Source organism: Eurosta solidaginis, chromosome 4 (assembly GCF_040869045.1).
Source record: "Eurosta solidaginis isolate ZX-2024a chromosome 4, ASM4086904v1, whole genome shotgun sequence".
NCBI lineage: Eukaryota > Metazoa > Arthropoda > Insecta > Diptera > Tephritidae > Eurosta > Eurosta solidaginis.
The window spans coordinates 33,387,113-33,402,588 of record NC_090322.1 but is presented as its reverse complement, the minus strand read 5'-3'; the positions used below and the strand labels follow the sequence as shown (position 1 = coordinate 33,402,588).

General features: G+C 37.9%; 2 protein-coding genes across 2 annotated transcripts; both read left to right on the top strand.

Annotated features, from left to right (window-relative positions):
- The first annotated feature begins 5,798 nt into the window (after positions 1–5,798).
- LOC137247802 (BTB and MATH domain-containing protein 42-like) lies at positions 5,799–7,112 on the top strand. The gene is made up of 2 exons (XM_067778749.1): positions 5,799–6,002; positions 6,074–7,112. Exons 1-2 carry the CDS (start codon positions 5,980–5,982, stop codon positions 6,915–6,917), a joined length of 867 nt encoding a protein of 288 aa, XP_067634850.1. The 5' UTR covers positions 5,799–5,979; the 3' UTR covers positions 6,918–7,112.
- Positions 7,113–9,307: 2,195 nt separating this feature from the next.
- LOC137247801 (uncharacterized) lies at positions 9,308–10,749 on the top strand. Its single transcript, XM_067778748.1, has 2 exons — positions 9,308–9,601; positions 9,669–10,749. The coding sequence occupies exons 1-2, from the start codon at positions 9,567–9,569 to the stop codon at positions 10,606–10,608; spliced, it is 975 nt and encodes a 324-aa protein (XP_067634849.1). The 5' UTR covers positions 9,308–9,566; the 3' UTR covers positions 10,609–10,749.
- Positions 10,750–15,476: the final 4,727 nt, after the last annotated feature.

Here is a 15,476-nt window from a genome sequence, read left to right as displayed (position 1 = left end):
CTTATTGTGCTTTATTGCTCACAACTACTGAAATCGCTAACTAATCGCTGTTATTTTATCTCCTAATGTATGGACAACGATATTATCACGTTATATTTGGATTTTACATTCAATCTCAATATCAATTTATGATTATAACTCCAACATCTACCTGCCCTCAACATTTGGTGAGCTATTTTGTTCAAAATATTCTTTTTTAATAAATTTCGTTGTTAAATCTTTCGTTGAACCAATTTACAAACAAAATATTCAATATATATTTTAATACAAATTATTGATAAAATTGTTAAATATATACAAAAATGTAATTAATTTTTCTAAATTATAGTTTCGTTAAGTACATTTTAATTATGTACACTCCTTCTCCAGTTTATTTTCAAAAATATTTAGACACAATCATTATCATTTTACATCAACGACATAAAAACTCCACAGTACAAATAGATTCATATATAAATAATAACCACATTTTCATTCGAAAATTACACAAAACACTACAAAACAAAACATAACTTTGATTTTCAAAATAAAATAAAAAAAAAATGTTTACAATTTTAACAAATCTCTAAAGTTTTCTTAAAATAATTTTATCGACATATTTTGCATATATCAATTATTTCATATTGAAATTAAAATCATATAAAAGCTCAATATTAAACTCATTAGCAATTTCATATCACCCTCAAACGAATTAATGAATCAACTTTTCATTCCTTATCAACAACTTGGACATATATTATGCAGAGTACAATTATATATTGAACATATATTCTGCATAATACAAGTTTTTAATTTTTGAGTAATTGCCCACACAGAGTTGCCATCTACTATCATTCAACCTCATTCTAAGTTCTTCAAACATATTATAATTCACAATATTTAACAAACAGCTTTTAAATTATTTTTAACCTCAACAACATAGCAATAACACACCCAAACATTAATATACATAAAATATTAATACAATAAGTAAACAATAACAACAAATAAAAATAAACTATCAAGTACATCGAATCGTCACAGATTGAGTACTTATATCAATACCAACATAAACTTATAACACAGTTAACACAAAAATACATTTCTCAAAATTCTGACAATTTAAAAAAAGAAATACCATATATCTACAACACAAAATTCAAACATTTTTCTACAACACAAAACTCTTACAATAATCAATGTACACTGTAAATTAACATTAAAAGAATACATTTTTCGTTTCACTGGAGGGGGAGTATATGTAGGGTTATCTACTTTGTAAAATATACTTTAATTTTGTAAATTTTTTTTTATGTTATAATACTTTTAATCTTATTTCAAAATGAAAATGTTCTAGTTAGTTATTTTTAAAATTTTTAAAAAGTGAAAATAATAAATAATACATAGAATAAATTTATTTAAATATATAGATTAACACTATAAACAGTGTTGCCAGCTCAGCAGGTAATAAAACAAGGTTTTGTTTGATATATAAAACATCTATATTTAGAAGAAATGTCTATGTTTGCTAACTTATCTTAAATCGAATAATAAGTCGAAAAAATGTGTTATTGGCAAAATACTTTAATTTTATTTTTTTCAAAAAAGGCTTAACTAAACATACACAGTAATTCTGCGTAGAACACCCTTAGCCGATCCAACACCGGCTACGCCATGCACAGTAATTCTGAGTAGAACACCTTTCTGCATGGCGCAGCCGGTGTTAGATCGGCTAAGGGTGTTCTGCGCAGATGACTTGAGAAAAGCAAGAGTAATTTCTTGTTCAGTTAATTTCTATTATTGCTCATCTGGCAGCACTCTTCACCATCAGGTGTTTTTCTTCACCAGCGAATCAAGCATGGTTCAATTAGTACAGGTTGGCTCATTTCATCAGCTGATTTTATTTATGTCATTGTATGGTCGAAGGGATTGTCAAAAGGAGATGGCAAACTCAAAATGAAACCAACACATTGGCAACATTTTACTTACGCATACAAAAACTGCTAAGTTTTATGTTTTCATTCCATACCATTCGCACGAACACCAATACACAGATTTTGACAATTTGAACAGACATATTTTGTTGCTTTACAGATGAGCCAACCTGTATATAGTTGAACCATGGAATCAAGTGACTAGAATGTATTTTCTGTATTTTTATTACCTAATTGCATATTAATTAGAGAAATTAGACAAATTTTTTTTCACTAATTCGTGAATATCAAATTGTATTAATCTAACGAAAAACAAAACAGGATGTGATTTGTGCGGGAACAATATGTACAAGACGAACCAGTTTTTCGCTTTTGGATTCTTGATCTAGACGTGAATACGTGACACCTCACTAAAAAAAAGGCCAGGGGGCCTACTCTGTATTGCGATGCGAAAGAAAAAATACGCGAAATCGCAAAATCGGTACTCTGTATCTTGACATTCGCATGTATATTTTGACTTTCGCATTCACATTTTGCCCATTCGCAATTTTTCTCCCTTTTCGCATTGCCGGCACTCTGTAAAGCGAAAGCGAATGTCAAACATCATTCATTTTCGCATTTTTCTTGCTACAATAGGCATTCGCATTGTTCAAATATGTAAGTATTAATTGATGATTTTATAAATTGATATCTTTATATTCATTTAAAAATATATAGGACAACTCAAAAAACAAAAACACAAAAGCAACAATTTGTAATCCTAGTGGACTTAAAATACATAAATAAATAACAATTAAATCGAAACCACTTTTTTATAAAGCATTTCTATTTGAAATCATGTCATTTTTTATTTGTTCTCTGATACAACTAGCAACATTTCCCATTCTATGATTTTCCACGTTTTCTGTATTTATCACGTTCACTTCTTCCAGTTCAATTTCTGAACTGGGAGGATTTCTTCATTTCAATCAATCCTTTCTTCATTTAAATCGTTCCATAATGCTACAGAATCCTTTTTTTAATTTGTTCAACAAAAATTAATCGTTTGCCGAAATTGTAATTGCCTTGTTTCTTTTGTTCTCTTTCTTTGAGTTTGGTCAGTGATGCATACTCCAGCAAAAAATTAGCGAAAAATAAAAAAGCGACATTGTTAGCGATGCGATAGCGCTACAGAGTTCTAATTACCTTTCGCATCGCAATTTATTTTCGCATCGCAATACAGAGTAGGCCCACAGATTTTAGGGTGGGGCCCCTAAACTGCACAATTACCATTTTTTCTTGTCACACTTATGCTGCTACAATCACAAACATTTATAGGCTGTCTTGTTTTGATTTCGAATTCAAAACACATTGCGAGCATTTTCTAATAGCAATATAGGAGAATTACATATATGTCAAATACATATACACATAAGTACTTCGACATTACGAAATACATTGCCGCGTTGTGAAGCAAAGTATTGTTGCATAAAAGCTTTTTGACCACCACAATACCACAGATTAAGTATAAAATTTCACAAAAATAATAAATTTTATTCGAAAATCACACCGAATAATTGCAGTCATTGTTTACGAATTTGGAAACAATGAGAATGGCAAATACGAACGTGTATGAAATGTCATGTCAAAACGCATGGCTCAATTATATGGTTGGCTCATCTTATCAGCTGATTTTATTTATTTCATTGCATGGTCGATGGGATTGTCAAAGAGAGATGGCAAACTCAAAATGAAACCAACACATTGGCAACATTTTCTTACACATACAAAAACTGTTATGTTTTATGTTTCCATTCCATACCATTCGCACCAACACCAATACACAGATTTTGACAATTTGAACAGACATATTTTGTTATTGTACAGATGAGCGAACCATATAGTTGAACCATGGTCATAACGTATATGCACAAATTGCTTTAAAAACGCATGAAATTGTTAAATTAAAGTTGAAAAAAAAAATGATAAAAACTTTAATATAAATAAAAATCTTTTAAAAACAACAAATACGCTTTATATATTCTATATATACATCAATTGGTGATGTTGGAGAACATTATACTAGCTGCAGAACTTAACCGCACTGGAACAATATACTATAAAAGCGTGCAATTACTGGCATATGCTGATGACATTGATATCATCGGCCTAAACACCCGCGCTGTTAGTTCTGCTTACTCCAAGCTGGAAAAAGAAGCGGTAAAGTGGGTTTGATGGTGAATGAGGACAAAACGAAGTACCTGCTGTCATCGAGCAAAGAGTCAGCGCATATGCGCCTTGGCAACCACGCTACTGTTGGCAGCCATAATTTCGAAATAGTAAAAGACTTCGTTTATTTGGGAACTAGCATCAACACTAGCAACAACATCAGCACTGAAATCCAGCGAAGAATCAATCTTGCCAATAAATGCTACTTTGGACTAGGTAGGCAATTGAAAAGTAAAGTCCTCTCTCGGCGAACGAAAATCATACTCTACAAGTCACTTTTCGTACCCGTCCTGCTATATGGGGCAGAAGCATGGACCATGACAACAGCAGATGAAGCGGCTTTGGGAGTGTTCGAGAGAAAAGTTCTTCGAAAGATTTATGGACCTCTACGCGTTGGCGATGGCGAGTACCGAAGAAGATTTAATGATGAGCTGTAGGAGCTATACGCAGACATCAACATAGTTCAGCGAATTAAAACGCAGCGGCTGCGCTGGCTAGGCCATGTTATGCGAATGAAAGATGATGCTCCGGCCAAGAAAGTGTTTCTATCGGAACCCGCCTATGGAAGCAGAGGTAGAGGGCGGCCCCCACTCCGTTGGAAGGACCAGGTGGAAAACGATTTAAACTCCCTTGGTGTAACCAATTGGCGCCGGTTGGCGGAGCGAAGCAGCGACTGGCGCGCCTTGTTGGACGGCCATAACCGTTTAGACGGTTAAGCGCCAATTAAGTAAGTAAGTAATACATCAATTGGTAAGGTATATCTCACTTTAAAATTTAAGCTAAACCCAGCAAACACAGTTTCTAACGTTGGAGAAATATTGTAATTTTACATTAGAATTCTAATGTAGTTCTCTAATGCAATTCGAATCAAAAACTAAGTTAGAGAACTAGGTTAGAATTCGACCGTGAAAGGATTCGAATAACACTAGAAATGCAATGTTATGATTATTGTCACAGTTATCGATTATCTTCACGACATGATCACTCATTCTTAGTGTCATACGAACAAAATAAAAATAGTGGAAATATTAAAAGTTTCGAAATAAGTTTTTATTTATAATAATAAATACTAGTAAGTGAAAATGAATCAAAAAAGGTTAAAAAAGGAAAGCGAGCAGATTATTGAAAGGCTACTTGAATGGCATGAAGAAAACGCTGAGCTCAATCTTTAAGTACGTTTTTAATTTATTATAATAGAAAAAGCCTTTGAAATATGTTCATTCTTAATACATAAGATTATAACCAAATAAACGTATTTGATGCAATGAAACAATGAACATTTCGCTGATTTTAAATGATTGAATTTAATTGCGCATCACTTGAAAATTCTCATTAGAATGAGAATTTGACGTTAGAGTTCGCTTAGAATTCTAACCCTTTTCTCGATATCGAGAACGAAGTCCCCTTTTTGTCCAGAATGCTATAATTCGCAACAGTTTCGCAAATCGTCCTCTAACCTTCTACTTTAGAGAAATACATTAGAATTCGATTCGTCTTCTAATCGTTTTCTAACCTAAATGTTAGTTGGGAATAATCTAAAGTTTTTTTTAAAACGTGAGTCTAGAACTGTGCGTGTGAATGTGCGAATTTTCACCGATCAACTGTTAGTTGCGCTACTTGCAAGGTAAATCCATACCAGGTGGTGGCAAAGCGAATTCAACCAATTCGCCGTGCAGAAGAATGTCAAGTCAAAAGAAAATTTTCATTGATTTCGATTAACTGACATATTCTTGTACAAGGCTTTGTATGGAAAATTATCAAAAAGAAGCAATCAGCTGTTGGGATAACACCACCTCTACTGAATTCGCCTTGGCTACTTGGTAAAATTTATAATGATTGATTTGTGCTAAACAACATTATGGAGAACTGGAATAATTTAAGGTAAATTAATATCAATTATATCGCTATATAATCATTTTTTAAATAACATACAAATGCATTTACAACTCCAGCTATAGCGAAAAGTTAAGCTGCCTAAAAACTTCACCAGAAGACTGTAGCTTTGTAATAGGAAAAGGAAGGAACTCTAAGGTTATTAAAGCGCATAAATCTGTACTGGCGCGTGGGTCTACTGTTTTTGAAAGTATGTTCAGCGGTCATTACAAAGAAGCAGACGAAAGTTTAAATATACCTTTGGAAAATATATTGGATTACATTGACTTTAAAGTAGTGCTAGAGTATATTTATTTCAAAGAAACTGATTCGGTTGAATACTTAAGCTTGAAGCGCTTGAAGCATGTGGCTTATCTGGCGGATTATTATATGCTCGACAAACTTCTCAATGCTTGCCATATGAAAATGGAAAAAACTATTACCGAAAAGCATACAAGCTTTGGTGATTTCTTACAATGTTTTGAATACCAAAATAAATTAGGACGACAGTTTACTTCATTCCACAACAACGGTTCAACATATAATTGGGCTGGTATTGAAAAAAACTTCCCGTATGCATCTAATGAGTTATTGACTAATACGTCAGTATATGATTTGGATCCACTATATTTCTACATACTGCTTAAGGTGCTTGCTTCTAATTTTAAGGAGACAGAACGCTTTTGTTTAATTGAAAACTATGCTAAGATACACCGACTAAAAATGGAGGAATTTCCACTTAACACAAGCCAGATATACGATTCTAATGAAACAAGTGACGAAAATTCACTTCCAGCAAATACGTTAAAAAAAATGTTTGACTTAATTAACTTCAAGCAAATGACTGCCAACGAGTTTAGGTTGGGCCCTGCCGTTTCCGAAGTTTGGAATACAACTGCTGACCAAATCATCACCTCATCATAAAACGTGTCCTTACTGCCACAGATCTATATGACATATCTCACAGAAGTGAAAAATTACTCCAGACCAATTTTAACATTGCTCGAAGATGTTTGCAGTTGAAGCTGGCAATTTCAATAACGTTAAGAATCACCTTCGGTGTATTTTTGTCTTATGATTAAAAACTTTGAAACAAAATACAAATTAAATTTTTTTTAATTCTCGGGCTTTTCAAAAATGAGTAGGACCATGGTATAAGTGGACATCGGTAGCTAAATTCACGGTAATAGTCTAGTTGAGGGGTCGACTGCTAATACGCTACAAAAAATATCGAGAGGTGTCAAAAAACGCGTATTAATCTCGAGAACAAGAATCCGATGGCGGAAAAGAAAAATTTTATCTCTGTCCGGAGATATTTGCAGTTGAAGTTGGCGATTTCCATGAGGTTGTTGTGTTAGTACCCACCAAAAAAAATTGTGCATCTCCGTGGCGGTAGCCACGGTTATACCACACACCCGGACTTGGCATGGCGTAGCCCAGGGTTGTTTTTTATAAGCGCGGCCGAAGGCCGCCAACGCAGAAAGGTGTTCTGCGCAAAAATACTATAGATCCGACCCCCGGTTTCGGAGGTACCACGGGTCTTTTTCCGGTTTAATATCTTTTGAACGAGTTAAAATTTTTATTCTCCGCCTTCGGATTATTAATACTAATGTCAAGACGCGTCGTTTGACACCTCTATCGATATTTTTGGTAGCGTATTAGCAGTCGACCCCTCAACTAGACCATTGTTTACTATATAGTTTGGCAGCTTAATTCGAGGTTATGTTGCGAATAGAGTGGAAGGCACTCGCAGGCCGTGAAAATAGGCACTCTAATGGGGTGGAATGAAGAACAGTACGAAGACCAGAGTTGCATTGGATCAATCGTTGCATCAATATTAAAGATAAATTTAGAAAAAATAATAAAATACTTAAGTATAAGCAAACAATTTCTTTCAATTACTGCAATTAAGGTGTCCTAGATGCTATATATTCCAAAATTATAACATTTTGTGTCTGTTTAAAAATTTAACTTAAATTTCCCTAAGATTTCCGTAATATGGCCATTAGTTATGTTTGTGTGTGTGTGCAAATTTTGAGCAATCAGATGTTAGTTGCGCTACTTGGTAAAGTTTACAATGGTTTACAATGAACTAGACTATTACCAAATTCACAAAGGCCCTAACCATTGTTTACTATATAGTTTGGCAGCTTAAGTAGAGGTTATGTTGCGAATAGAGTGGAAGGCAGTGGACTAGGCAGTCGAATGTCATATAATGAAGGAATGGTGTTCGGAGATTTTTCAAAGTTAAAAAAAAAAATGATAAAAGCTTTAATATAAATAAAACTATTGTTTTAATAACAACAAAAACGCCATATATATTCTGTATACATAAATTTGTAAGGATTATCTCACTTTAAAATTTGAATTAAATAATCTAAAGTTTTTCTTTGAAACTGAGTCGAGAACTGTGCGTGTGAATGTGCGAATTTTCACCGATCAGCTGTTAGTTGCGCTACTTGGTAAAATTTACAATGGCCCTAACCAACATTTTTGAAAACTACGTTTTTTACATACACCCCCCGTAAAAATTATAGAGAGTTATAACCAATAACAACGGAGTTATGCATCTATCTGCATGTATTGTATGTAAAAATATATTTTTCTGTTTCTCCTATAAATTTTTAATTTGTTGGTTAGGGCCACGGTGGAATCACCAGGTGAAGTAAATTGAAAAGGACAGCGCGTGTATGCTATCTGAAACGGCGGCTGACTTCGTAAATGCATCAAAGATAACAAATGCATATTGCAAAGCATAAGCCATTGTAAACTTTACCAAGTAGCGCAACTAACATCTGATTGCTCAAAATTTGCACACACACACAAACATAACTAATGGCCATATTACGGAAATCTTAGGGAAATTTAAGTTAAATTTTTAAACAGACACAAAATGTTATAATTTTGGAATATATAGCATCTAGGACACCTTAATTGCAGTAATTGAAAGAAATTGTTTGCTTATACTTAAGTATTTTATTATTTTTTCTAAATTTATCTTTAATATTGATGCAACGATTGATCCAATGCAACTCTGGTCTTCGTACTGTTCTTCATTCCACCCCATTAGAGTGCCTATTTTCACGGCCTGCGAGTGCCTTCCACTCTATTCGCAACATAACCTCGAATTAAGCTGCCAAACTATATAATAAACAATGGTCTAGTTGAGGGGTCGACTGCTAATACCATTGTTTACTATATAGTTTGGCAGCTTAAATAGAGGTTATGTTGTGAATAGAGTGGAAGGCAGTGGACTAGGCAGTCGAATGTCATATAATGAAGGAATGGTGTTCGGTGGTTTTCAAAGTTAAAAAAAAAATGATAAAAGCTTTAATATAAATAAAACTATTGTTTTAATAACAACAAAACCGCCATATATATTCTGTATACATAAATTGGCAAGGATTATCTCACTTTAAAATTTGAATTAAATAATCTAAAGTTTTTTTTTGAAACTGAGTCGAGAACTGTGCGTGTGAATGTGCGAATTTTCACCGATCAGCTGTTAGTTGCGCTACTTGGTAAAATTTACAATGATGGTCACACTTGTATTATCCACCAAAGTTATCCACAATGCCAAAGCGTATCAAAATCAAAAACAAAAACAGGTAAATTAATATCAATTATATCGCTTTAAATTCATTTTTTAAATTACTTACATATGCTTTAATATAGCGAAAAGTTAAGCTGCCAGAAAACTTCGCGGGAAGATTGTAGCTTCGTAATAGGAAAAGGAAGGAACGCTAAGGTTATTGAAGCGCATAAATCTGTACTGGCGCGTGCGTCTACTGTTTTTGCAAGTATGTTCAGTGATTGCAAAGCAGACGAAAGTTTCAATATACCTTTGGAAAATATATTGGATTACATCGACTTTAAAGTAGTGTTAGAGTATATTTATTTCAAAAAAACTGATTCGGTTGAAAACTTAAGCTTGAAACGCTTGAAGCATGTGGCTTATCTGGCGGATTATTATATGCTCGACAAACTTCTCAATGCTTGCCATATCAAAATGGAAAAAACTATTACCGAAAAGCATACAAGCTTTGATGATTTCTTACAATGTTTTGAATACCAAAATAAATTAGGACGATGGTTTACTTCATTCCAAAACAACGGTTCAATATATACTTGGGCTAGTATTGAAAAAAACTTCCCGTATGCATCTAAAGAGTTATTGACTAATACGTCAGTTTATGATTTGGATCCACTATATTTTTACGAACTGCTTAAGGCGCTTTCTTCTAAATTTAAAGAGACAGAACGCTTTTGTTTAATTGAAAATTATGCTAAGATACACCGACTAAAAATGGAGGAATTTCCACTTAATACAAGCCAGATCGATTCTCATAGTACCTTTACAATGGGCGATTCTAATGAAACAAATGACGTAAATTTAGTTCCAGGAAAAACATTGAAAGAAATGTTTGATTTAATAAACTTCAAGAAAATGACTCCCAACGAGTTTAGATTCGGCCCCGCCGTTTCCGAAGTTTGGAATACAACTGCTGAGGAAAAGTATCAACTCCTGCTTGCAATTACTGCTACTTGTAGCAGTGTCCCGTCCCAGTCCATGAGTGAAAGGTGCCGTTACTGTAATAATGTCGTGTATAATTAGCAAAATGTTTTCTTCTATCTGAAGTTAATCAGCACACCTGATTTGGCGCACTTTGGTCGCGCTTAGAATAAATTGTTATAAACATACAAATGTGGTCGACTGCTTTTGGAATAAAAACTTTGGCTTATATACTTCCAAAAATGTGTTTTTGTTGTGTTAAAAGTCGTGGGCGGATCCTGATAGGCATTTGAGGGGAGGAGGAGGGCGCGGGTTAACTTCAGGAAAAAAATCCGATTTTTTCGGTAGCCACTATAGTTTTATTCGGCGATAGTGTGTAGGACTTGGTTCATATCCGACTTAAGTCAACCGGTAAAATGTTTGTTTATGTTTAATTTATGATCAGAAATAATCTTACAGGCTAGAACAAAAGTAATTAAAAACTAAATAAACAAATTATTATAACTACACAAAAATGTGAAAACATGAATAGCGTAAGCAAATAAACAAATACAAATAGATATTGCAAGAGATAAACTTCCAAAGTTGACTCGAAAATATCGCTTCCCAAGGCAGTCGGTTCTATGTACCGGAGCGACTCGGGGTTTTTCCCGACCAAGGACTGTCATTTCAGTGTGACCCCATTTAATTTGTTTCGTCCCTCCCACAAATTGTCATCCTGTTGTTGTTGTAGCAATTCTCGCCCCACCTAATAGCCGCGACCGATCACAAATTGTCATCAATATCCTCTAACGGGAGTCCAAGGAAACTTGCCGTTTCAACAGCGGTGGACCATAAGGAAAGGGGTGTTAGAGGCGTTGGTTCCACATTACAGTTAAAGAGATGGTTGGTGTCATGTGGGGACACATTGCAAGCAGGGCATACATTTTGTATGTCGGGGTTGATTCTGGATAGGTAAGAGTTTAACCTGTTACAGTATCCAGAACGAAGTTGAGCAAGAGTGACACGCGTTTCCCTGGGGAGTATGCGTTCCTCTTCTGCGAGTTCTCGATATTTTTCTTCAAGTACTGGATTCACCGGGCAATTCCCGACATAAAGGTCCGACGCCTGTCTATGGAGTTCACCAAGGACCTGCTTGTGTTTTTCCGCTTCATACGGCTGGGTTCTCAGGTGCCGTATTTCCTCAAAATGCTTACGGAGATGACTCCTTAGGCCCCTAGGCGGTGCTGGTTCGTCAATCAGATGTCTGTTGGGATGCCCAGGTTTCTGGGTATTCAACAGAAACTGTTTGGTCAGCATCTCATTTCTCTCCCTGATGGGGAGTATTCTCGCCTCATTATGCAGATGGTGTTCTGGGGACATAAGAAGACAGCCCGTGGCGATTCTGAGAGCAGTATTTTGGCAGGCCTGTAGTTTCTTCCAGTGGGTGGTTTTTAGGCTTGGCGACCATATGGGTGACGCGTAGCACGTAATCGGCTGGCTAATTGCTTTGTATGTGGTCAAGAGCGTTTCTTTATCTTTTCCCCAGGTACTGCCAGCAAGGGATTTGAGGATTTTATTACGGCTCTGAATTCTTGGAACAATTGCGGTTGCATGCGCACCAAAATGTAGATCCTGATCAAACGTCACACCCAAGATTTTGGGGTGTAGGACAGTCGGTAGCGTAGTGCCATCGACGTGGATGTTCAATATGGTCGACATTTGGGGCGTCCATGTTGTAAATAAGGTCGCGGAAGATTTAGTCGGTGACAATGCCAGGTTTCGCGAGGCGAAAAAACTGGAGAGATCAGGGAGATAGCCGTTTATTTTATTGCATAGCTCATCGATCTTTGGGCCTGGGCCTGTGGCCATTATTGTGCAGTCATCGGCGTAGGAAACGATTGTGACTCCTTCCGGTGGTGAAGGTAGCTTAGATATGTAGAAATTAAACAAAAGCGGGGATAGGACACCACCCTGTGGCACCCCTTGTTTAATTCTCCTTTGTTTTGATGTTTCGTTTCTGAATTGCACCGATGCCTGCCGACCACCCAGATAATTTGCGGTCCACCTTTTAAGACATGGGGGAAGGGTGGACCCTTCCAGGTCTTGCAGTAACGAGCCATGGTTGACCGTATCAAAAGCTTTTGATAGGTCTAACGCTACGAGTACTGTTCTATGGTGGGGATATTGATTCAAACCGCAATTTATCTGGGTGCCAATGACATTTAGCGCGGAGGTAGTGCTATGGAGTTTTCTGAAGCCATGCTGATGAGGGGCTAGCTGCAAATGTGCTTGGAAATAAGGGAGCAAAATGGCTTCAAGCGTCTTTGCCACTGGCGATAGGAGAGATATCGGACGATATGACTCACCTACGTTAGCTGGTTTCCCAGGCTTTAGTAGCTGGACCACCTTGGCCATTTTCCATTTCTCGGGTATGACAAAGGTGGAAAGAGACAGGTTGAAGACATGCGCTAAATATTTGAAACCCTCTTTCCCTAGGTTTTTAAGCATCGGCATGGCTATGCCGTCTGGGCCCACTGCTTTGGATGGTTTAGCGCGACCAATGGCGTCCTCAACCTCTCTAGCGGTGATGGTAATTGGTGACGCGCTGAGTTTGTGTTTATGTGCGTGTCTATTGGCTCTCCGTCTATCTTTGTCGACCGTAGGATGCATTATATATTGTCGGCAGAAAGCGCTCGCGCATTTTTTCGCATCCGACAGACCTTATCGCCAAAGGCGATGGAAACTTTGTCTTTGTGCTTAGTCGGATTCGATAGGGACTTTACGGTGGACCAAAGTTTACCTACACCGGTAGAGAGGTTACAACCTCTTAGGTGCTCTTCCCATTTCGCCCGCTTGTGTTCGTCCACAAGCAATCTGATGCGTTGGTTTATATCCCTTATTTGGGGGTCGCCTGGATCAAGCTGTCTTATAAGGTCGCGTTCCCTCGCTAAGCTCGCGGCCTCCGCCGGGAAGTGGGGCCGGATTTCGGGAATTCTCCCGGCGGGAATGAAATGTGCCGAGGCGGATTCAATGACCTTACGGAAGGCACGCTCCCCTTGGCGGGCATCAGTCGGGATAGGGAGGGCAGCAAAGCTGCTGTCTGTTGCAGATTTATATTCTTCCCACTTTCCTTTTTTGAAGTTTATGAAAGTGCGTTTTTCGGTGACGATGAAGTCGGCGGTACGCTCGAACGAAATAAGTATGGGCAGGTGGTCGGATGCCAATGTTACCATCGGCTGCCAGTTGACGCAGTTTACGAGTTCTGCGCTCACGATTGAGATATCTGGCGAGCTATGACAGCTTCCTACCATACGTGTGGGGGCGTCTCCGTTTATTGTGCAGAACGTCGTTTCGTCTATTTGATCCGCCAACATCTCACCCCTACTGTCCGCCCGCAAGTTTGAATGCCATAGGTCGTGATGGGCATTGAAATCGCCTAAGATAATGCGATTGTTGCCAGTGAGTAAGGCCTCGATATTAGGGCGGTATCCACTGGGGCAACAGGTGACAGGAGGGATGTAGATGTTGATGATTTCTAGATTTGCATCGCCTGACCGGACAGATAGGCCTTGACGTTCTAAGACATTGTCACTGCGGTCGATGCCAGGATCAAATATATGATATTGCACAGAGTGGTGTATAATAAACGCGAGGCCGCCTCCATTTCCGCTCTCGCGGTCTTTCCTGTGGACATTATAACCAGAGCAGGTCTGCAATGCAGATCTTGCTGTGAGTTTAGTCTCTTGAATCGCAGCAATGCGGACGTTGTGCCGCTTCATGAAATCGACGTAATCTTCCCAGTTAGTCCATTACAGTTGCGCTAAACCATCCAAAGCAGTGGGCCCAGACGGCATAGCCATGCCGATGCTTAAAAACCTAGGGAAAAAGGGTTTCAAATATTTAGCGCATGTCTTCAACCTATCTCTCTCCACCTTTGCCATACCCGAGAAATGGAAAATGGCCAAGGTGGTGCCGCTACTAAAGCCTGGGAAACCAGCTAACATAGGTGAGTCATATCGTCCGATATCTCTCCTATCGCCAGTGGCAAAGACGCTTGAAGCCATTTTGCTCCCTTATTTCCAAGCACATTTGCAGCTAGCCCCTCATCAGCATGGCTTCAGAAAACTCCATAGCACTACCTCCGCGCTAAATGTATTAGCACCCAGATTAATTGCGGTTTGAATCAATACCCCCACCATAGAACAGTACTCGTAGCGCTAGACCTATCAAAAGCCCTTGATACGGTCAACCATGGCTCATTACTGCAAGACCTGGAAGGGTCAACCCTTCCCCCATGTCTTAAAAGGTGGACCGCAAATTATCTGGGTGGTCGGCAGGCATCGGTGCAATTCAGAAACGAAACATCAAAACCAAGGAGAATTAAACAAGGGGTGCCACAGGGTGGTGTCCTATCCCCACTTTTGTTTAATTTCTACATATCTAAGCTACCTTCACCACCGGAAGGAGTCACAATCGTTTCCTATGCCGATGACTGCACAATAATGGCCACAGGTCCAGGCCCAGAGATCGATGAGCTATGCAATAAAATAAACGGCTATCTCCCTGATCTCTCCAGTTTTTTCGCCTCGCGAAACCTGGTATTGTCACCGACTAAATCTTCCGCGACCTTATTTACAACATGGACGCCCCAAATGTCGACCATATTGAACATCCACGTCGATGGCACTACGCTACCGACTGTCCTACACCCCAAAATCTTGGGTGTGACGTTTGATCAGGATCTACATTTTGGTGCGCACGCAACCGCAATTGTTCCGAGAATTCAGAGCCGTAATAAAATCCTCAAATCCCTTGCTGGCAGTACCTGGGGAAAAGATAAAGAAACGCTCATGACCACATACAAAGCAATTAGCCAGCCGATTACGTGCTACGCGTCACCCATATGGTCGCCAAGCCTAAAAACTACCCACTGGAAGAAACTACAGGCCTGCCAAAATACTGCTCTCAGAATCGCCACGGGCTGTCTT

Coding starts and splice junctions, on each gene's coding strand:
- LOC137247802 (XM_067778749.1), top strand. CDS start 5,980: ATGGAGAACTGGAATAATTTAAG. Junction 6,003..6,073: donor GAGAACTGGAATAATTTAAG/GTAAATTAATAT, acceptor TTACAACTCCAG/CTATAGCGAAAAGTTAAGCT.
- LOC137247801 (XM_067778748.1), top strand. CDS start 9,567: ATGCCAAAGCGTATCAAAATCAAAAACAAAAACAG. Junction 9,602..9,668: donor AAAATCAAAAACAAAAACAG/GTAAATTAATAT, acceptor GCTTTAATATAG/CGAAAAGTTAAGCTGCCAGA.